This window comes from Emiliania huxleyi, assembly GCF_000372725.1.
Source record: "Emiliania huxleyi CCMP1516 chromosome Unknown EMIHUscaffold_12, whole genome shotgun sequence".
NCBI classification, from domain to species: Eukaryota; Haptophyta; order Isochrysidales; family Noelaerhabdaceae; genus Emiliania; species Emiliania huxleyi.
Genome location: NW_005201392.1, coordinates 287,008 through 306,682, shown reverse-complemented (window position 1 = coordinate 306,682; position 19,675 = coordinate 287,008). Strand labels below are relative to the sequence as shown.

The 19,675-nt window shown below is 66.0% G+C and overlaps 6 protein-coding genes across 6 annotated transcripts in view; 4 read left to right on the top strand and 2 right to left on the bottom strand.

Moving 5' to 3' along the window:
• The window catches only part of EMIHUDRAFT_462243 (hypothetical protein), a gene marked incomplete at both ends in the record, with an annotated part of 9,210 nt that extends 7,699 nt beyond the window's left edge, over positions 1–1,511 (top strand). Inside the window, 3 exons of the mRNA XM_005790414.1 lie at positions 35–932; positions 996–1,066; positions 1,245–1,511. Of these exons, the coding sequence (XP_005790471.1) occupies positions 35–932; positions 996–1,066; positions 1,245–1,511 (1,236 nt within the window). The remainder of the gene's footprint in view (positions 1–34; positions 933–995; positions 1,067–1,244) is intronic.
• A 438-nt stretch (positions 1,512–1,949) lies between these two features.
• On the top strand, positions 1,950–3,246 carry EMIHUDRAFT_97937 (hypothetical protein; the record flags this gene model as incomplete). The annotated part of the gene is made up of 3 exons (XM_005790413.1): positions 1,950–2,158; positions 2,362–2,422; positions 2,509–3,246. The coding sequence occupies 3 exons, from the start codon at positions 1,950–1,952 to the stop codon at positions 3,244–3,246; spliced, it is 1,008 nt and encodes a 335-aa protein (XP_005790470.1).
• Positions 3,247–3,719: 473 nt separating this feature from the next.
• Positions 3,720–5,723, bottom strand: EMIHUDRAFT_97936 (hypothetical protein; the record flags this gene model as incomplete). Its single annotated transcript, XM_005790412.1, has 2 exons — positions 3,720–4,247; positions 5,685–5,723. 2 exons carry the CDS (start codon positions 5,721–5,723, stop codon positions 3,720–3,722), a joined length of 567 nt encoding a protein of 188 aa, XP_005790469.1.
• Positions 5,724–6,367: 644 nt separating this feature from the next.
• On the top strand, positions 6,368–7,434 carry EMIHUDRAFT_97935 (hypothetical protein; the record flags this gene model as incomplete). The annotated part of the gene is made up of 2 exons (XM_005790411.1): positions 6,368–6,513; positions 6,651–7,434. The coding sequence occupies 2 exons, from the start codon at positions 6,368–6,370 to the stop codon at positions 7,432–7,434; spliced, it is 930 nt and encodes a 309-aa protein (XP_005790468.1).
• Positions 7,435–11,058: 3,624 nt separating this feature from the next.
• On the bottom strand, positions 11,059–14,726 carry EMIHUDRAFT_462242 (hypothetical protein; the record flags this gene model as incomplete). Its single annotated transcript, XM_005790410.1, has 16 exons — positions 11,059–11,549; positions 11,618–11,656; positions 11,727–11,763; positions 11,850–11,896; positions 11,963–12,109; positions 12,184–12,204; positions 12,374–12,439; positions 12,681–12,800; positions 12,921–12,970; positions 13,112–13,184; positions 13,263–13,298; positions 13,369–13,401; positions 13,566–13,631; positions 13,850–13,935; positions 14,210–14,216; positions 14,379–14,726. The coding sequence occupies 16 exons, from the start codon at positions 14,724–14,726 to the stop codon at positions 11,367–11,369; spliced, it is 1,359 nt and encodes a 452-aa protein (XP_005790467.1). The 3' UTR covers positions 11,059–11,366.
• A 306-nt stretch (positions 14,727–15,032) lies between these two features.
• Positions 15,033–16,760, top strand: EMIHUDRAFT_200435 (hypothetical protein; the record flags this gene model as incomplete). The annotated part of the gene is made up of 5 exons (XM_005790409.1): positions 15,033–15,397; positions 15,483–15,579; positions 15,684–16,096; positions 16,165–16,432; positions 16,473–16,760. The coding sequence occupies 5 exons, from the start codon at positions 15,033–15,035 to the stop codon at positions 16,758–16,760; spliced, it is 1,431 nt and encodes a 476-aa protein (XP_005790466.1).
• Positions 16,761–19,675: the final 2,915 nt, after the last annotated feature.

Here is a 19,675-nt window from a genome sequence, read left to right as displayed (position 1 = left end):
TCCACCCCTCCCTCCCTCGGCTTCCCGCCCGCAGGTGGCTCGCGACGGAGGCGCGGCGGACGCCGAGGCGGAGCGCACGGCGGCGCTGCACGCGAGACTGCTCTCTCCGCTGCTCCGCGCCAGCAGCGCGGCACTGCTTGCCGCCAAGAGCGACCCGGCCCGCCGCCACGCGGCCGGCGTCGCCGCCGAGGTGGTCGGTTGCGACGCGGCTCGCCGGCGCGCGATGGTGCGGCTGCTGCGCGCGCCGCTGCGCTTCCCGCCGCGCTCGCGCGCGCGGCTGGCGGCCCTCGCGAGTGCGCGCGGCGTCGCCGCCCTGCTCGCGCCGCTCGCCGCGTCGCACGCGCCACTGTTGCTCAGCTCGGGCGGGGCCGACTTCGTGGCCGCCAGCACGCGCCTCCTCTCTCCCCTCGCCGCCGCGCTGGTCGACGCCGCCGCCGCGGCCGAGGGGGGGTCGACGGCGCACCGCGCCACCGAGTGGGGCGGGGGGGGAGGGGACGGCAGGATTCGGGCTATGGCGGGGGGAGGGGACGGCCGGCTCCTCGGCCTCTCCCTCGACGAAGCCGACGTCGAGATGGGCGGCGACGGCGGCGCGGCGGCGGAGGCGGCGGCGATCGAGGCGCTCCTCGCGCCGCTGGTCGCGTTTGTGCACTCCGCGGCGCGGCCGCCGCTGAGTGAGGCGCTCCTCTTCTCCCCGTCGCTGCGCGAAGGCGGTGCTCTTGCGGAGGGGGCGCCCCCCATCGCAGCCGTGCGGCGGCTGATCGGCGCTTGCCGCGGCCGCCTCGTCGCTGCGGACGAGCGGTGCGCCTCGCTCGCCTCGCTCGCCAAGTCGCTGCCCTCAGCGACGGCGCAGCAGCTGCGGGGCACCTTCGCCTCGCTCTCAGACGAGCTGCTCGCGGCGGACTCGACGCCGCTCGCCCTGGCGTCCCGCACTGGTGCCGCTGACGCGCTCCGCCCGCCTGTTCACAGCAATGGATGTGAAGAGGCGCCGTTCACAGCAGGTGGTCTTGACTCGCTCCGCCCGCCGCCGCGCCACTTCGACCAGCCGCAGCTGGCGCGTTGCACCGAGGTGCCCGCCGTGCAGCCCGCGCGGCGACGCGGTGCCCACGGCTCACTCGCTTTACTGCCGAGAACAGGCCCTCGCGGTCGCATGCACCGCGCGCGCCACCGCTGCCGCCGCCACGCACCTCGCCTCTCTCGAGAGAGCGCTCCACCTCCTCCTCCAGCACCTCTCCTCCTGGGCGCAGCCGCCGGAGCCGGCCGCACTGCAGCCGGCCGCGCCGCTCACGCACGCCGCCGCGGCCGCCGTCGCGCGGGCGCCGCGCGCGCTCCGCGCCGCCGCCAAGCGCGGCGACCCGTCCGCCCCGGGCGAGCCGTCACTGGCCGTCTGCCTGTCGTCTCTGCTGCAGCTGGCGCCCGCGGCGGCGTTTGCGAGGCACGAGGCGCAGCTCGCGCTCGTGCACGCCCTCGCGCGCAAGGCGCTGGATCTGCTCTCGGGCGAGCCGGTGCTGTAGGGGGCGACAGGCGCACCGGAGAGCGAGTGAGCGACGGAGAGGCGACTGGTGCGCCAGCGAGACAGAGGGTGGGGGGGGGGGGGACTCTGAGGTCTCGGCCTCGCTCTCACCACGCAGTATCTGCAGACCGAGGCAGCGTGCAACTCTCGCTCCGGCCTCAGCCGCCGGTGCTTTGCGTCCGGCCGCGCAGGGCATTGCCATGAACGAGCAAGAATTTTGGGGCTCGAGAGAGGAAGAGGGAAGGGTCCGCCAAATAGTGTACTGCGGACATGCACATGCACATGCACATGACATGTACATGTGCATGTGCATGTGCATGTGCATGTTGTACGGATCATGTAAGTCCCCACAGTCGCTGTCGTGGGATCGCTTGTCATGTAGAGAGTGCAGAAAGAAAGAAATAAAACCGGCGGGGATGGGAGGAGGACAGGGACCCCCATGCCGCTGCACACGAGCAGGGAGCAGGATTTTCTGAGCCCTGGTCTCCGGCAGCTCCACGCGCCTTTCCGAGCCGTCGACATCACGGCCGAGTCGGCGGCTGACTTCCAGCAGCTCTCCATCTTCACCGAGCTGCAGGACGCACACAGCACCCTCCTCGATGACTACGACTACGTGGCGAGGACCTACGAGAAGTACGACCGCGCCAGGTCTTCGACTACTGCAAGGAGGGCCTCGCACACTTCCGATTTCACCCCGACGGCCTCCCCGACCGCGACACACTCCTCCCGTTGGCCTGCTTCGATTCTGGCAGTGAGCATCTACAAAGCGCACAGCGTCGCTACTCCCAGATCATTCATCATGCAGCATGGCTCGGCTTTTGGAATGCGTTGCAGCTACCGGGCGTGGCTAGGCGGGAGGCGGTGCGCTTCATCGCCGTCAGCCAGTACCAGGCGGGCGCCTTCCTCAACGCCGTCCCCTCGCGCCGCGACTTTCGTATCCCGACGTGGGCGCTGTGCGCATCGCCGTCCAGCGGCGCCTCGGGCTACCACTTGACGAGGCGCTCGCGCGGGGCGCGCCGACCTGCTCGGCGCGCGGCGGCAAGGTGCAGGACCCACTGGGCGACGCGGCCAGCAACATCGGCCGCCTCGGGCACTGCGGCCGCCATAACAGCCTCCTCGCCGCCCTGGCCAAGGTCATGCGGAGCGTGTGGGGCATGCTCGTCGAGGTGGAGCCGCGGGACCACCTCGGCTACTCTAACGACTACCGGCCCGACGTCTCGGTGGCGGGCGCCGGCCGCTCGCGCTCGCGCCTCGTCGGCGACGTCAAGTTCAAGGACTCGCTCTCCTCCAACCCGGAGGACGTCGGCCAGCGGGGCGCTTTCGTCGGCCTCGGCAACACCGAGCCCGGCACGAGCGCGGACGTCTTCGGCCTCGAGCAGCGCGGCGCTGTCGGGGACGGCGACTTCAGGCCGAGCGACGGCGGCGGCTATGTGGCGTACAAGAAGGCGGACTACGCGCACGCCCTCTCGCGCTCGGACACCGACGTGCAGATGTACCTGTTCGAAACCTTCGGCGGGTGGTGCAACGCGGTCAAACGGCTGTTCTACCAGATGAAGGACAAGGTGCGCAACAAGCTCTCGAAGCGGCAGCACGAGGACGAGGCGAGCTGGTCGACGCAGTCGTGGCTGTCGCTGCAGGCCCAGCGCATGTCAGTCGCGCTGCAGCTCGCGGCGGCGGAAGAGATTGCGACCGAGCTCAGGCTCGCCGCGGCGTCGGAGGACGCCGCCGTCGCCTAGACTCCCCTGCGTCACTACGTGCCTCCCCGTCTTTGTAGCCTGGCGTTTGTGCCCCGTTTGTGCCGCGTCCCGACCAGCTGCCACAGGGGTCGATTTCTCGACCTCCCGAATTCTCCGGGTAAGGGCGTTCCCCGGCATTATTTAGGGTGCTAATCACGAATCCAAGGCCAGAAACACGCCGGAAGATAATCCTACAGGTGTACTCGGTAACTCCATGGCCCATATTCTGTTGTTATACTGTTAACACTAGCAACACTGTGTTCAGCTCCCAACGTTAAACAGCTCTACTGGGCGATGCACGTCGAGATGTGCGGTCGCGCGAAGGAGTCGACCACATCCACAGAAGCGTAGGTATGGGTCTTTTCGTTCACATTTGCCAATCGGCTTTTAGGCCCGTTACGGCGCTACGGGCTAGAGCCGTACACCGCAGAGAAAACACGCGCGGCCGACCGTTTAAAACGCCGTGCGTCCGCTCAAAGTGACGCCCGCGCCTCCTGCCACTCTCGAATCGTCCGGCGCAAGTTGTGGTTCGGGATCAGGATGCTATGCTCGAGCTCGCCGCCGGTCAGCGGGCTCGTCGACTTGGTCGCGAGCCAACGCTCGATCGCCGTCCGCTCATACGACTGCCCATCGGCCGCCACGACTGGCTCGACCATGATCTCGGTCGTGATCGGGCAGATGAAGTCGGCCGGCGGCTCCTCCTCCTCCTTCGGAGCCGGCGCCTCTGCAGCCGACGGCGAGCCGCCCTCAGTCGCAGCGACAAGCGTCCGCTCCTCCACCACCGGCCTCGCTCCCTCCAGCCTCGCGCTCTCCTCGAGCGCCGCCGCCAGCTCCGCCTCCTCTACCGCCGCCGCTGCCTCGCCCTCTCCCGCTTCTTCCGCCTCATCCTCGGGCTCCTGCGACGGGCCAGCGCCTCCGCCGCCACCCCTCCCCTTCTTCTTCTTCTTCTTGCCCTTCTTGCTTTGCTCCTTGGCGCGCCCCGCCTCCTTCTCCGCCTCCTCCTCCGCCAGCAGCGCCTCGGCATGCCGCGCCGCCTCCGCCTCTGCCGCCGCACTCTCCACCGCCCTCGCCGCTGCCTGCGCCGCCGCGTGCTCCTCGAGGGCGCCCACGCACTCGCTGTGGCCCTTGCTTTTGGCCATTTGCAGCGCCGTCCAGCCACCCGCATCGCACGCCGTCGTACCCGCGCCCGCCCGCAGCAGGCGGAGCACGATGGCGGGGTGGCCGTTGACGGCGGCGGCCATCAGCGCGGTCCAGCCGTCGTCGTTTTTCTGCTTGTCGATCTCCGCGCCGCCCTGAAGCAGCAGCTCGACCACCCGCTCGTGGCCGTTGTCGGCGGCTTGCATCAGTGCGGTGCCGCCGATTCTGTCCTGCAAGTTGGCATCCGCGCCGCGCTGAAGCAGTAAGTCGACCACCCGCTCGTGGCCTTTGAAGGCGGCGCCCATCAGCGCGGTGACGCCGTCGCTGTCCTGCAAGTTAGCACCCGCGCCGCGCTGCAGCAGCAGCTCGATCGCCCGCTCGTGGCCGCTGCCGGCGGCGAGCATCAGCACGGTGACGCCGCTCACATCTACCACGCAAGTCGCATTGACCCGCCCGCCGCTGTCAATCCACGCCAGCAGTGCCGCCTCGTCGCCGTGGAGAGCTGCTTCCATCGCCTCTTTGGGAAGTCTGCCCAGCGAGCTGGAAGAGGCCGCCGCCTCGCCCAAGGAAGCGCCGCCCGCGCCGCCCGCCGCCGCCTCGCGCCGGCTCGCAGTCACCTCTGAGATGTGCTGCCGGAAGGCCTCGACGCACTCGGCGTGGCCCTCCTCCCTGGCGTACTGCAGTGCGGACTCGCCCTTCGCAGTGCGCAGCTTCGTATCCGCGCCGGCTCGCAGCAAGAGTAGCACGGTTACGGGGTGGCCGTAATAGGCGGCAGCCATCAGCGCGGTGACGCCGATGCTGTCCTGCAAGTTGAGCTCTGCGCCGCGCTGAAGCAGCAAATCGACCACCCGCTCGTGGCCCTCCTGGGCGGCGCGCATCAGCGCGGTCCAGCCGTCGCTCTTCTGCAGGTTGGGATCCGCGCCGCGCTGAAGCAGCAGCTCGACCGCCCGCTCGTGGCCCTCCTGGGCGGCGAGCATCAGCGCGGTGCCGCCGTAGCTGTTCTGCAGGTTGACCTCCGCGCCGCGCTGCAGCAGCAGTTCGACCACCCGCTCGTGGCCTTTGGTGGCAGCGTGCATCAGCGCGGTGGTGCCGACGCTGCACTGCTGGTCGATCTCCGCGCCGCGCTTGAGCAGCAGGTCGACCAACCGTGCATGGCCGTTGACGGCGGATAGCATCAGCCCTGTGATGCCGCTCGCGATGCTCGACCTGCTGGTCGCGTTGACACGCCCGCCGCTGTCGAGCCACGCCAGCAGCGCCGCCTCGTCGCCTTGGAGAGCTGCTGCCTCAAAACCTTCCGAGACCACTTCCCTTCCCGCCTCGGGAAGGTTCCCGTTCTCCATATCGGTCCTGTGTCCCGGTAGGCCTGGCGGCCCGCCGTTTCGCAGAAAAGGCGAAACAGGAAGCAAAGGCGGAGTTACGCCGAGAGAGAGGGCGAGAGAAGCTGCGAGAGCAAGGGGTCGGCAGGCGGCGGCGTCGCGTTGTTGCAGAGCGAGGCCGAGGAGAGCAACGAGTCCGACGGGATGAAGCGGCAGGAGAGAGAACGATAGCCTGTGCGTTTGTTTTTACCACTACTTCGCGGAGGGGGAGATCTACAACGCGATCCGCCTCTACACCGCCGCCTACGTCTGGATGACCGGCTTCGACAACTTCTCCTATTACTACATCCGGAAGGACTTCACGCTGCCGCGCTTTATGCAGATGATGTGGAGGCTCAACTTCTTCGTGCGTACCAGCCCCGACCCGCGCGCTCGCCCGCCCCACCAATGGTTGGGTAGTAGGGCTAGAGGGTCGCTCTACACTTAGCCTCTGCAGCGAGCGAGCGCTCAACTTAGCCCCCGCACGGAGCCGGGCTCAGACTTAGACGCTGTATGGTCGGGGGCCATGAACTTAGACGACATAAGGCCAACTCCGGGTAAAACCCGGGTAATACCTGCAAAAGTCCAGGTTTACCCGAAAAATACCTGGACGCGGTCCCGACCAGCGTATGCCGCACAGCGCACGACGCCATATCGCCGTCTCCCAGGGCCAGTGCGCTACTTGCGGCGCGCAACGCCTGCTCAAGTACGCGCACCGTACCATGTGCTGCCGCTATGCGTGCCTTAAGGCGGCTGCGGCGAAGCGGCGGGCGACGTGCGCCCTCCGCCTCCCGCTTCCCACCCGCTTCCCACCCGCTTCCCTCACAATCACTCCTCCCCTGCCCCTCGGGCTCGGCCCATCCCCCGCCCCCCTCGGCCCATCCCCCGCCCCTCTCGGCGCCGCCCGCGCAGGGTCCTGCTCTACGACGTGCCCGGCGTCTTCCACGCCGTCTTCAAGCCCACCGCCGGCTTCCACGACCCTCTGCACCCAGAGCTCACCGGCGCACGCCGTCCAGGAGCTGCCTCGGAGCCAGCGCTACCCCTGCCGCGTAGGCACCCCGAGTTCACCGACTCGCTTCACGAGTGGTTCTTCCGCTCCGGCCTCGACCACTTCGTCTGGATCTTCGGCATGCTCTGCGCCTACTCCTTCCCGTGGTACGACCGCCAGCTGCAGGCGATCGAGGACTTGCCTTCGGGCAAGCGGGCCCTCGCCAAGGCGGCGGTCATCGGCGGCGCCCTCGCCGTCGGCGGCTGGTACGTGCACACCTACTTCCTCTTCCTCCGCCCGAAGCGCGAGTACAACAAGGTGCACCCGTACACGTCGTGGATCCCGATCGCCGTCTTCCTCGTGCTGCGCAACGCGACCGCGGGCCTGCGCGCCCGGTACATGCACCTCTTCACCTGGTGCGGCAAGGTGACGCTCGAGACGTACATCCTGCAGTTCCACATCTGGATGAAGTCGACCGGCATCAACGGCTCGCCCAAGTTCCTCATGGTCTGGCTGCCCTCCTTTTGGCTCAACATGGCCGTCGTCTCGGCCGTCTACTTCGTGCTCTCGTACCGCGTCTTCAAGATCACCGTCGTGCTGCGCGACGTCGCCGTCCCGAAGGACAACCGCGGCATCTTCGTCAACAGCGTCATCATGGCGGTTGCGACGGCCGCCTTCTACGCGGTGGGCGTCGCGCTAAAGGGCTAGCCCAACGCCTCGCAGGGCGGGCCGAGCGGCGCCACAGGCTGCCCTCGCACGTGTGCTGGCGAGCGCGATGTCGAACGCCTCGCGAAGCCCGAAGCGGAGAGTTGAGCTCTATGAGCAAATAGCCGGAGTCCTTGCATTGTTGTTTGTTGGGGGGTTGTTTCACTGCGTGGGCAGCCATGCTGTGGAGGCTGCTCGCACTGCTGCGCACTGCTCATGTGTCATGTTGAGAGATGAGAGTCAGACACCACGCGCCGGAGATGGCAGAGAGCGTGTGCAGTCAGCAGAGAGGCAGCTGGCAGAACGATTCAGGTTTTTTTTCTCGTGGCCGGTGCGCGGGAAACTCGCCGAAAACCCGCGCAGCCGGCCGATTGTATGACCGCGAGGTCGCTGATTGTACGACCGAGGTCGCAGAGCCTTGGGGCGACGCGACGCGCACGTCGCCAAGGACTTCGTAAAATGTCAGAGTTTTTTTAGCAAGATCGCACGAGATTGTCTAACATCGAAGGCTAGCTCAAAAGAAATTTCGGCAGCTTGTTTTCACTCAAGACTCGACTAATCCCGCTTGCGACTCATGCAAAGAATGGCACCGGAAGCTTGCGAGCGACCCGCTTCGGGTCCGGTTGTCTCCTCGGCGTGCCCGGTGGCTTCCGTTTGGGTGCCTCGACTGGCTTCGAAGAGGGCCTCGGCAATGCGCCCGCCTTCTTCTTTATCCGATAGGCCGAAGGTGCGGCCAATGACGCGGCGGCGGCCGGCTTTGGGGCTAGCTTTGCCAGGGGCGCAGGCGACGAAGGCGTGAACCCGTGTCGGCATGAGCCAGCAGGCTGTCCCACCGCAGAGCGGGCCGCTGGCGGAGAGGCTAAAGGCGCCGCCGCCGCGGGGCCAAGAAGCTGCCGGCCAGAGCCGCGTTGCCTGGCCGCGGCGCGTGCCGCCATCGCCACCTCTGCCACTGCCGCTGCAGCTCGGGGACGCGGCTGCGGTGCCGGCCTTGCTGGCCGCTCTCGAGGGTCGGCGCGCGCCTTGGGCGCCGCCGTCTTAAGGTCATCGAGCGGCGAACCAAACAGGGAGCACAGCTTCTCTGAGAGCGGCTTGTGAGGCCGGGGCTGGTGAGGCCGGGGCCGGTGAGGCCGGGCCACAGGCACCGGCGCCTGCGACATGCGCGCGTCGCGCCAGCGGGGGCGTGCCTCATGCCGCGGTGGCTCCTCCCGAATCAGCCGCTCGGCCAGACGTTCAGTGCCCGCTTGGTCTGCAGCAAAGGCGTTGTGCAGCCTGGCATAGTTGACCATGCTGCCGTGGCAGTAGTCGTCCAGAAATTGATCGTCGTCGTCGGAAACAATGTCAGCGTCGTCACCCCAGTCCTCCTCCCCCTCCCCCTCCTCTCCGCTCTCCTCGGCCGCAGCGTCTATGAACTCCATGACCACGACGTTGATCCTTGCGAAGTACTTGCGGTCGTCGGTGCGTCCCAAGCGGAAAGAATTTTAGCGCCGGAGCGGCAGGCGGCGGCGCCGTCGCAGAACGAGGCAGAGGAGAGCGACGCGACAGAGGAAGAAGCGACAAGAGAGAGAACGACGAGAGTGGGAAGACCGCGAGGTGGCATGAAGGTCGCAGCGAGAATCGGAGAGGGACTGAGGGCCCAACTTCAGAATCGTGCTTTTTTGGTTAGGGACCAAAGCGCGAAGGACCACTTTTGGGTTAGGGACCGCGGGCGACAGGTTAGGGACCGATCGCCGCCGCATACGCCGGCGGACGGCCACCATCGGTGTTTTTGGCTTCGCCACCGTTCAAAGCGTGCGCAATGCGCTCGCCGACATCAAGCGAGCACGCCTGTCCGACGAGCGGCTTCCTGTGCGGACGGCTTCTTGTGGCTCTCGTCGAGAGCGTTTTGCGACCCGGCGGGTGGGAGAATATGTGTCGTCTGATGTGTCACTGTGTACGTCATATCAGTCTTGATAATAAGCACGGTCGATCCGTCGAAGCGATACACCCGTTCCTATCACGTTGGACGGCTGGCACGGGAGCTCTGTGCCAGCAACAGGAACCGAGCCGTACGGCAAGAAGAGCTCGATGGGGAGCGAGAACCGTCAGAGGAGCTTCAAGGGTAACCTGAAGTCCTCCGTGACGCGCTCAATCGCTCCCAAGCGGGTGGCTCTCGAAAACCGTCGATATCTTCCGGAAAGACTGCTCTTGCCGAGCAGCCGATATGCCCAGACGGAGGCGCAGAAACGGGCTGCGAGTACTCAACGAGTTCCGCGACCTACGCAGTCAAACCTGGGGGGAACTGACCGCATCATGGCGGACTTCCGAAACCTCCGTGAGCACCTCTGACGGTTCTCGCTCCCCATCTTTTGAAAGGGAGTGCCACAAACACGCCGTCGCAAAGCTGAAAGAATTTGAGAAAAAAATGTCGGAAGGCTCGTCCTTCGCGGCCTGCTGCGCCCGCACCACCTCCATCGCGTTCGCCGTCTGCGAGTTGTCACCTTCGCCACCTTCGCCCTCTTCTCCCGCGCCGCCGCCGCCTCCCGTTTTCCCTGGAAATTTCCGGAAACGAAAAGTGCTGACAAAACAAAACGCTGCATCCCCCAAATGACGTGTGAGTGTTAGAGTTGTTTGGTATTGCTAAAAAACTCCCCCAAGTGCTGGGGACCCTCTCTTTTCCTTTTTGTTTTCCGGAAAGCCTCGTTGAGCCCAACGTCGGCAGTCGCTGCCGGCCGGCTGCGCCGACGCCGTTGACGACGCTGGCGGCGCCGCTGTTACCGCCGGTCGCAGTACCGTCGTCAGCGGCGGCGGCGCCGCCGCCACCAGGTGGGCGAGCAGAGTCGGCAGGCATGCACCTGCCGACGGCGTCCGTGACACACTCACTCACCTAGTGTGTCGTGTCGTGCGAGAGAGTTTGCTTGTAGGAAATTCCGCGATAAGTTTTTTTTTCAGAGCGCCTTCGTTGTCAAGTTTTTTTCTCATTTGCTCGGTCGGCGGCACTTATCATACATGTTCCGCCTCCGCGCCCTGCTGCGGGCGTGCCCTCCGCTGCCCCGCGCCGACGAGCAGCGTCTGCGAGGACTGCTGCGCGAGATTGCGCAGACGCCTCCCGGCGACGACGTGCTGCCCGCGCGGCTCGGAAAGTCGCTCATGTCGGCCTACGAGGCGCTGCAGCCTCCAGGCCGGTTGGGCTTCCTCTCCATCCTGGCGCGCCAAGATGTGGACCTTTCCACCGTCCGTCGCAGCTGCCAGAACCTCCTCGCCGCGGAGGATGACTGCCGCGCCGCTGCGAGCCTGCGCGCACGTGGCGCTCTTCGCGAGGCCCTCGAGCCGCCCTCGGAGCGCATCATCGGCCATGGCCGCAGGAAGCGCGGGGGAGGGCGCTGGGAGCAACACGGAGCTCCGGGCCGTTGGACGCGTGTTTTCAAGATTAGCGTGTCAGAGTGAACTGGAACTAGCCTTTAGGGTTTTTACGCCAATCAGCGCTCTTTTTGAGAGGATTGAGCTGTTGAACCTGAAGCGATATGCTTCTGATATGGGTGCTAGTGAGAGTGGGGCGCGGCGCATGAGAGCGCGCGGTTATCTCTGTACTCTTAAGATCAGCGAAACCGATGCGTGTTTTGGTTCACTGTGTCTGGCTGTCTCGTACCGGGGCAATGCTTAGTGTGGTCAAACGGCAAACTTCACACGGCCTTTACCTTTTGGGGGATTGGGGGGGGGGGTGCATGCCTTTACGATCCATCACCCATCAGAGAGCAGACCTTCTCCCGCTGCCGCGCTCGAACCGCGGCGCACGCTCGCGGCTCATTCGTCGCCACACGCGCCTCTCCTGCGCTGCCTCGAACCGCCGCCACGCCCTGCTCCGTCCACTGCTGCCGCTTCGCCGCGCGGCGCTCCTCGCGCTCAGCTGCCTCGCGCCCGCCTTCTGCACCGGCTGCCGGGCCGTGGGGGTCACCGGATCACCTCCCGTCAGCGGCATTCCCCTCCATGGCCGCCAGCGACGCGTCGAGCGCCCGGTGGAGGCTCACCAGCTCCTTCACACTGCGGCGGCAGTGAGAGGCCGCGCCCACCGCGTCGTGCGCCGCAACGTGCTGCGCCACTCGTGCCTCCCGCAGCGCCGCCTCGGCTCGCTCGCATCGCTCCTAACTCGCTCATGAACCGATGGGACCAACTCGTGAACAAACTGGCCTTCGGCTCGCTCGCGGCGCTCCTCCATCCCCGCGGCTTGCCCGAGAGGCAACTCCTCCGCCTAACGGACAACAAACGACTCGTTTACAAGTACTCGACTCAACCCGCTAAAGAGAGAGAAGCTCCCAAGCCGGTGCTTCGCCAGCGACCAGCGCGAGGGCGGCTCGCCTAATCAATCAAGGAAGGCCCCTCTACCATGAGTTTGTTGAGCGACCGGCACGAGGAGGGGGGGGGGGGGGGGATTGGTGGCTCGCCACGTCCCGGCCGAGCACCAGCCCCGAAGCTCCTCCAGCCGCGCCACCTATTCACAACTGTCTGGTCCACAGCCTTCCCCGCTCACAGCCCGAAGCTCCTCCAGCCGCTGCACCACGCCGTCCACCCCGAGCCGCGCGGCCGGCGGGGAGGTTGGAAGAGAGGCGGGTGCGGGGAGGGGGGGGGCGGCAGCCCGAGGGGAGGCGCCGGCCGGCTCTGGCGGCGGCGGCGGCGTCGGGAGGCTCGCGTCGAGTAGCCCCGCCTGAGGAGGCGACGGGGCTCCCTGAGCTAAGGTGCTCGTTGTGCGCTGTCGTGGCCGGCGTCGAGTAGCCCCGCCTGCTTTGCGGCGCGCCACACCTGCTCGCAGCCGAGAGGGAGGGCCCGAGAGTGAGCAGAGGTGACCAGAAGTGACCAGAAGTGACCAGAAGTGACCCCCGAAAGGACCCGAGGTGACCAGAGAGGACCCGAAATGGCCCCCGAGATGACCCGAGAGGACCCGAGATGACCCGAGATGAGGCGCCCGCACCTCCCCCCCCACCCGTCTGCTCTGCTCGACCCAAGCCAGCGTCTGCTCCACCTGCCCCGGACTCGCCTAATCAACCAGACGGCCCTCTCATTGGCAACGAGTCCAAGCCAGCGTCTGCTCCGCCACCGGATCTAGAGTGCCCAAGACTATTGAGAGTGCCCGAGAGGACCCGAGAGGACCCGAGAGGACCCGAGAGGACTGTACTGCTCCACCACCCGCTCCGGGCTCGTCTCGCACACATCTCCCGACCACATCTCCCGGCCGCATCTCCCGGCCGCATCTCGCACACATCTCGGCTGTAGCTCGCCATCCCAACCACAACCCTCGTCACCACCGCAGGCAGCGCGGCAAACGCGACGGCGACGGCGGGCAGGTCATGCCCGTGCGCCGCCGCTAGCTCGCCCCACCGCCTCGCACGATCGACAACCTGAGAGATCACCCGAGACGAGATCAGCCGAGATCAGCCGAGATCAGCTGAGATCAGCCGAGATCAGCCGAGATACAGCCGAGATACAGCCGAGATGCAGCCGAGGTTCCTATCGACGACCTCCGGCGGCGCGGCTTTGTACGCGAAGGTGTCTCCGCCGACGAGCAAGCCTGGGGAAGGTTGCGAGAAGGTTCGCGGAAGGTTCTGAGCAGGTGCCTCCGCCGACGAGCAAGCCTGGGGAGTCTCAAGCAGTGCAGTCACTTGCGCCATTCCGCACACTCGGTGCCTCATGTCTCCGCCGAGCAGCAGGCCTGACGCGAAGACGCCGGCGACATGCACCGCGACCCCGCACCGCGCGCAGAGCTGCAGCGTCGCCAGCCCGTCCTGCGAGAGGATGTGTAGATGCACAACTCGGCTGCCTCTCGGCTGTGCGATTGTCCCTCGGCTGTGTCTCGGCGATACCTGCGAGAGGAGGTTCCACCCGCCCGCAAGCAGCGCCTGGGGAAGGTTCCGGGATAGTTCGGGGTAGGTTCCGAGCAGGTGCCTCCTGCCGGCCGCGAGGCAGCGCCGAGTCGAATGTGCCTTGCGGCGCCCCCTTCACCTAAGCGAAACCCAGCAGCTGGCTGATTCTTGTTGGCTGGCCCCGAGTCAACATCCCTTGCATGGCCCCTCCACCTAGTGAACAACACACGCCATTCGTGATTGCAACTCGGCCCGAGTCGGCGCTCCCGGGCGCTGCGCCCCCCCCCCCACACACACACACACCAAGCGCTCGATCTCCTCGGGCACGCCCTGGTGCGGCATGCGGTTGCAGTTCATGCCGAGCCCGACCTGCGAGATTGCGCCTGAGGCATCAACGCTCAGTCCGAGGACAGCCCACGCCACTCGAGAGTGTCGGCGTGTGCGAGTCTGCGCCCTCGTCCCGCATCGCTCGAAGCCCGTCAACCATGCCGCCCTCGCCTGGTCGCCACCCCTCAGCAGTCAGCACTCTTGGTCCACCACGTGGGGAGCCCCTCCGCCATGCCGCCCTCGCCCAACGCCTCCGCCACCTCGTCCGCAAAGTGCGGGTCGCCGCGCCGGTTGTTGGAGTTGTCGTTTGGGTCGTGGATCCGCAGCGTGTGCACGCGGGGCACGCCTGGTGAACCAACAATCGTTGCTGACGAACAGTGTTGATGTGCACGCGCGGCACGGCTGGTGAATTGTGATCAATCACAACGTTCGTTGGGCCGAGCATCCGCATCCAGATCAGCCGAGATCAGCCGAGATCAGCCGAGATCAGCCGAGATCAGCCGAGATCAGCGCACCAAGGCGGGCGAGCGAGGCGGCGAGGGAGCGGCGCGCGCCGGCCGCCGAGTAGTCGTTTGTGCAGACGCGAGTCCGCAGCGCATGAAGGTCGCCGCCAAACGGACCGGTCGCCTGGAGGCGGTTTCCGGGAAGGTTCAAAGGAAGAACGTGCACATTAAAACATCGAGAGCCGCACGAATAAGCTACAACCGCTGTGTTCACAACCACGTGTGTTCCAGCCGGGCGCCTCGCGGCCGTCCGCCTCGGTGTAAAGCCTACAGGGTGATATGCAACCGCCGAGTCCTGGACCAATGATGTATTAAAGTCATGCCTCGTGGCGCGCAGCCTGCCAGCCTTTGTGCCGACTTGGAGAGGCTGGCGCTGCTCCTCGGAAAGCGCGGCGATCGCGCCGCCCAGCCGCTCCTCGGACGCTCCGGCGCCGTACCAGGGCGCCGTGTCGAACTCGCGGACGCCATGCGCGATTGCGGCGGAGACGGTGGCAGTTGCGTTGTCTTGGCCTGGATCGCCGCGAGCGCCGTCGCCCTGTTCGCCTCCGCCGGGAGCGATCCAAATGGCGCCAAGCACAATGTCGGACGGTGCGAGGGCGCGCGGGTGAGGAGACAGGAAGGGAGCGTCTGCCATACGCGCGTGCACAAATGGCTGTCGGGCAGCGGCGCGGCGCGTTGCCGTCGAAGGCAGTCGGGGGTTACCCCCGACCCCCCAGTTGCACGCGGCCCTCCGTTGAAAGGCGAGCGAGCGCCTGAGGCGTCCTCGTGGTGCTCGCAATGCAGTTATACGAATTAGGTGCTCGCAAATCCCTAACTAACCTTTGTAACCGAAAGGAACTTGAAGCGCGCGACAACAGCGAGCACCCCCTTGCCGCCACACCGCTGGACTGCTGTCGTTGTTTGTTGCTCTACCCGCACGGTGAGCCGCTCTCGTCAGAAGATGGTCACCAGCAGCTGTGAGGAGCCGGCTACCAAGCGGGCGCGCACATACGGCGCTCGCACGGACGGCGCAGCCGCCAGCACATGCAGCGGCCCTACAGCAGACCGCCAGCTGTCGCTGTTCCGCGGGAGCACCGTCGACAAGTGCCGGCAGCTCGACGAGGGCTTGACGGCGACGTTCAGACGCGGCGACATCCGCCTGCTCCGCCGTGCATGGGTTCTCGAGGCTCCCGACCAGCACTTGCCGTACAGGCAGGTGCTTGAGGAGCGCGAGCGTCGAGGCGAAATGCCGCTGCCGCTGCTCAGTCCAGAAGAGGCGGCTGCGCTCCTCGAGCGCGGCGATCGCAGCATTGGTGCCCTGACACAGTGCGCGCCACCTGTGCCCTCAGGGCCATTCCCCGCATTCCCCCCACCGACTGCACGCACCAACCGAATTGCGTGCGCACCGCAGTCCCTGGTATTCACCTGGCGATCCTGACCCGGCGGGCGTCAAGCTGAAGATTCTCCGCGAGGCGCTCTTAGTCCTCACGCACATTGAGGCCATCTTCGTGGACTACGCTTCGCTCTTCCAGGCCAGCGGACCCACCCGCTCACACCGCACGCCTTCTGTGGCGAGCTGACAGGTCCCTTTGTTATGCAGCACCCACCGAAGGGGACGCGCACCAAGGCCGAGAACGAAGCCTTCAAGCGCGCGCTCGGCGTCATGGGCGACGTCTACGCCTCTGCGGTTGGCACGACGGTGCTGCAGATCAAGGAGATCCCACCTCGCCCGCAGGAGTTTGACGGCGAGCTTTGCCTTTTTGGCCTCAAGGATTGGGTGGACGAGGCGGCGGTCCGCCAAGCCCTCAGCGGCGACCTGTCAACCGAGTTCGAAAGCTGCGACCTGGCATTTGAGTCGACGTACGGCGTCGTGCGCTTCACCACACACGCGGCGGCGCTGCGAGCCAAGGCGGCGAACACCTTCTCGGAGCTGTGCGGAGGCGTCGACACGCGGTACAACGAGCGCTCGTATGATGGCCGCGGCGATGGCGAGGGCGGGCGTGACGGCGACGAGGGCCGCGGCTGGTGCGACCCGCCCCGAGCGCTTTGCACACCACGCACGAGCAAAGGCGTGCGGTGCCCTCGCGCGACAGGTGCTGCTTCGAGGGCGGGGTGAGCGGCGAGCTACTCGTGCGGCTGAGCGTCTACCCGCGGATGAAGGCGGAACTCGACAAGTTGCCGCCAAAGCTGGTCTCGCTGGCCAGCGGCAGGGCACCCGAGCCGGTGGAGCTGTCGCACAGTGATGTCTGGCAGCGAGTGCAGCAGGTGGTCGAGAGCATCGAGAAGGCCACCTTCACCGGCAAGAGCGACAAGGAGAAGGTGCCCAAGCTGTACGAAGACTACGTCGAGCGGGTTGCGACGGTGCTCGTGGCTCGACAACTCGTGGCTCGACCTGCCAAAGCTGCGCGGCACCGACCCGGTCGCATCCCTCGACCTCTTTGGCATGGGCCTCGGACCCACCTCGGCCATCGTGATCGCGTCGCTGATTGCGGACAATGCGGTGCTGAAAACCCTCCACATCGGCTATAACAAAATCGGCGATGAGGGCGCCGCCGCGATCGCCGAGGCGTTGCGCGGCAACGGGGTGTTGAAACGCCTCAACATTCGCATGAACGGTTTGGGCGACCAGGGCAAGGGAGCGATTCGAGATGCGGTTAGCGGGCGGGAAGGGTTCGAGCTCTTGATGTGAGTGGGCTCTGGGGTCGGAGTTGGCGCAGGGAGGTGCATGAAATCCAAATCGGACAGTCATGTATGTCTTTGTAGCGCTTTTGGAGGAAAGGTGTTTGCGCGTTTCTATTTTTCAGCAGGGTGCTGACCAACCCTGCTACCCTCTCGTTCTGGGGCAACACGTGGCAACAAGCTGACGAGGGAGAGATACCAGATAGTGAGACGAGATGCGGTGAGCGGGCGGGAAGGGTATGGGTTCGCGAGCTCAAGATGTGAGTGTGGATTCTGAGAGTGGACGGCGCAGGGGGACGTGCATGTGGAATTAAATATGTCTTCGAGGCCGGATGCATCCACTCCGGTGGGAAACGCTGCACGAAAAGGGACAGCCGCGCTGCGTTTCCCACCGGAGGAAACGCTGAGGAGGCAGCCAGCCGGTGAGGAATGGCGAGGGAAGGGAGTGCAAGTCTGGCACGCCGATTGGCGATGCGTTGCCGCCCAGTAGCAGCCTACGCACTGCCTCCTCTCCGTCGCCTCTGATGAAGTGGTCCGCGAGCGGGTAGTGTTCCGGAAGGAAAGTCCCACCCGGGGCGTAGGTGACTTGAGGTCCGCCGAGCACGATGCGTGTCTCTCTTCCCAGAGCTTGATGTTTTTCATGGTGTCACCGAGGAGGTGCTCGGCCCACACGTAGCCGCCCAGGCCAACGAGCCACGAACTTGACCCCTCGCCTTCGCCGGCAATCGCATCGTGCAGCAGTTCCGTCAGCTCATCGCCAACGAACGGTTTTGCGTTGTTGACGTTGAGCGTAAGGATCCGCGAATGTGTGAGCCGCTTGCGCATGCCGCAGCAATACTTGCGGTGGCGAGGCTTACCGGTGGGTCTTTGCGCCTCACCCAGTCCAGGCCCACCAGGAGCAGCTTTCGTCGCATTGACCGAGTTGACACGGAGCTGACGGAACTGCGGCCCCGCGCAATCTTCAAAAAAAGAGAAACCGCGAATTATAAAGGAACAGGTCCCCGCCCCCGCAATAACAATGAATAGTTCAAAGAGATAAAATGAATAAAACGGTCAAACTCCAAGTGCTCCAAAGTCGAAAGTGCTCTGAGACGTTGAGACGACGGCGTGTGAGCGACGAGAGATGGGATTTTAGGAACATGTGTCCCAGCCATGCACGATCTGGGTCGCTTTTATGTTTCAGCTCAGTCAGAGGAGGAGCGTGCGAAGTTCAGTCGCGGTGGGGCGGGACAGCTTTTAGCTCATAGGAGGAGCGCGCGAAGTTCAGTCGCGCGGGGGGGGGGGGGGGAAAGGGGGGGGGGGGGACTCACCTCCGCCCCTTGCCCTTGCCACCACCCTTGCCGCCCTTCATCCACCCGCCCTTTCCTCCGCCCTTTCCTCCGCCCTTGCCGCCACGCTTGTCGATCGTCTTGCGCGGGCCTCCGCCACCGCCGCCGCCTCCGCCGCCTCCGCCGCCGCCGCCGCCGCCGCCGCCGCCCCCTCCGCCTCCGATGATGAGCCCGCGCACGCCCTTCAGTCCCATCTTCCCGACCGTCTTCGCCTCGAGGGCGGGCGGCGAGTCGAGCTGCAGCACCGTCGAAGCGAACACGTTGGCGCGACGGACCAGCTCCTCCTTGGACCAGCCGAGCCGCTTGCTGAAGGTGTTGTAGAAGCCGAGCCACGCGCTGTACGAAGACTGCTTTGTGCCGGCGGGCACCTGCGCGAGCGCCGCGCCAATCGCCTGCCCGGCCGCAGCCGCGTCGGCGGCGGTCGCCGCCGGCCGGCTGCTGATCGGCAGGTCCGCAACGAGGCGGAGGAAGGGCGCCTCCTCCTCCGCGAGCAGCAGGTATCCGCCGCCCGCCTTGCCGGCGCGGCCGGTGCGGCCGATGCGGTTGATGTACTGCGCCTGAGGGCAAGCTCCGAGGCGGGTCACGGAAAAATGGGCCCCCGCGTGCCGACCTGCGGCGACGTGCGCTGCGACCTTCTCGGACGGCATCCGGGTGGCGGCGAGCACTTCGAGCGCGCACGAGCCGATGGACTTGTGGCGAGGCATGTCTGGCCTCGCCTTTGACGCCTCGTTCCAGGCGAGCGGCGGCACCGAGGTGGCGCCCATGTCTGCCACAACCTCTTTCTCGGTCGCGGTGCGCTACGCCCTCGCGCGCGAGGCGCAGCAGCACCACGCGCTGCTCCTCAAGCTGCATACCGACTCCTTCCTCGACCGTGGCGCGCCTTGCCCGCCCTCGGCTCGACCCGAGGGCTTGCCAAGCAGCTCACACCGGACCTGCCCGAGGCGTAGGTGCCGACCTCTCCTTTGTCTCCTGCTTCCCCAGCGAGGCCGAGATTTGCTACCCGCCCCTGACCTTCCTGTCGCCGACGGGGCGCACCCACCGGATGGAGAGCGACCACGTGGTTTGGACCGTGATCGAGGTCGAGCCGCGCTTCTCGTCTTGACCGGGAGGCAGCATTCGTCCCGACACTACAGGGGGGCTCTCGCACAGTAGTCATTATTCCCGACGCGCAACGGCTAGCTAGCGGCCCAAATACAGGGCTCCATTTTACTGGATACTGCATGAAGGATTGAAGGAAAAGCCGTACACACAGTCTATAGAAAAAAAACTGTTCAGTTTTCAAAGGCAAAAACGCCAGCCTACGCCCTTCCCTCACACTGACACTTCTCCCCTATTCCCAACTTTAGGTTGCGCACGTCTCCCAGCGAGCTAGGATCTCCGCTTTTTCTCCCCTAGTTAGTCATCCGCCCGCGCCGCGCGCCATCTATGGGCGACAAGTGCAACTGGGGTTGGGTAGTAGTCTAAGTTCTGAGCCTCGAGGCTTAGCGGGTCTAAGTGTGCCCTGGCACGCTGGGGTGCTTACGCGGTCTAAGATCGGCGGCAGCCTCCGTTATGCGGGCTAAGTCTGCCGTGGCACGGCCTGGGGCTCCAAGAGGCT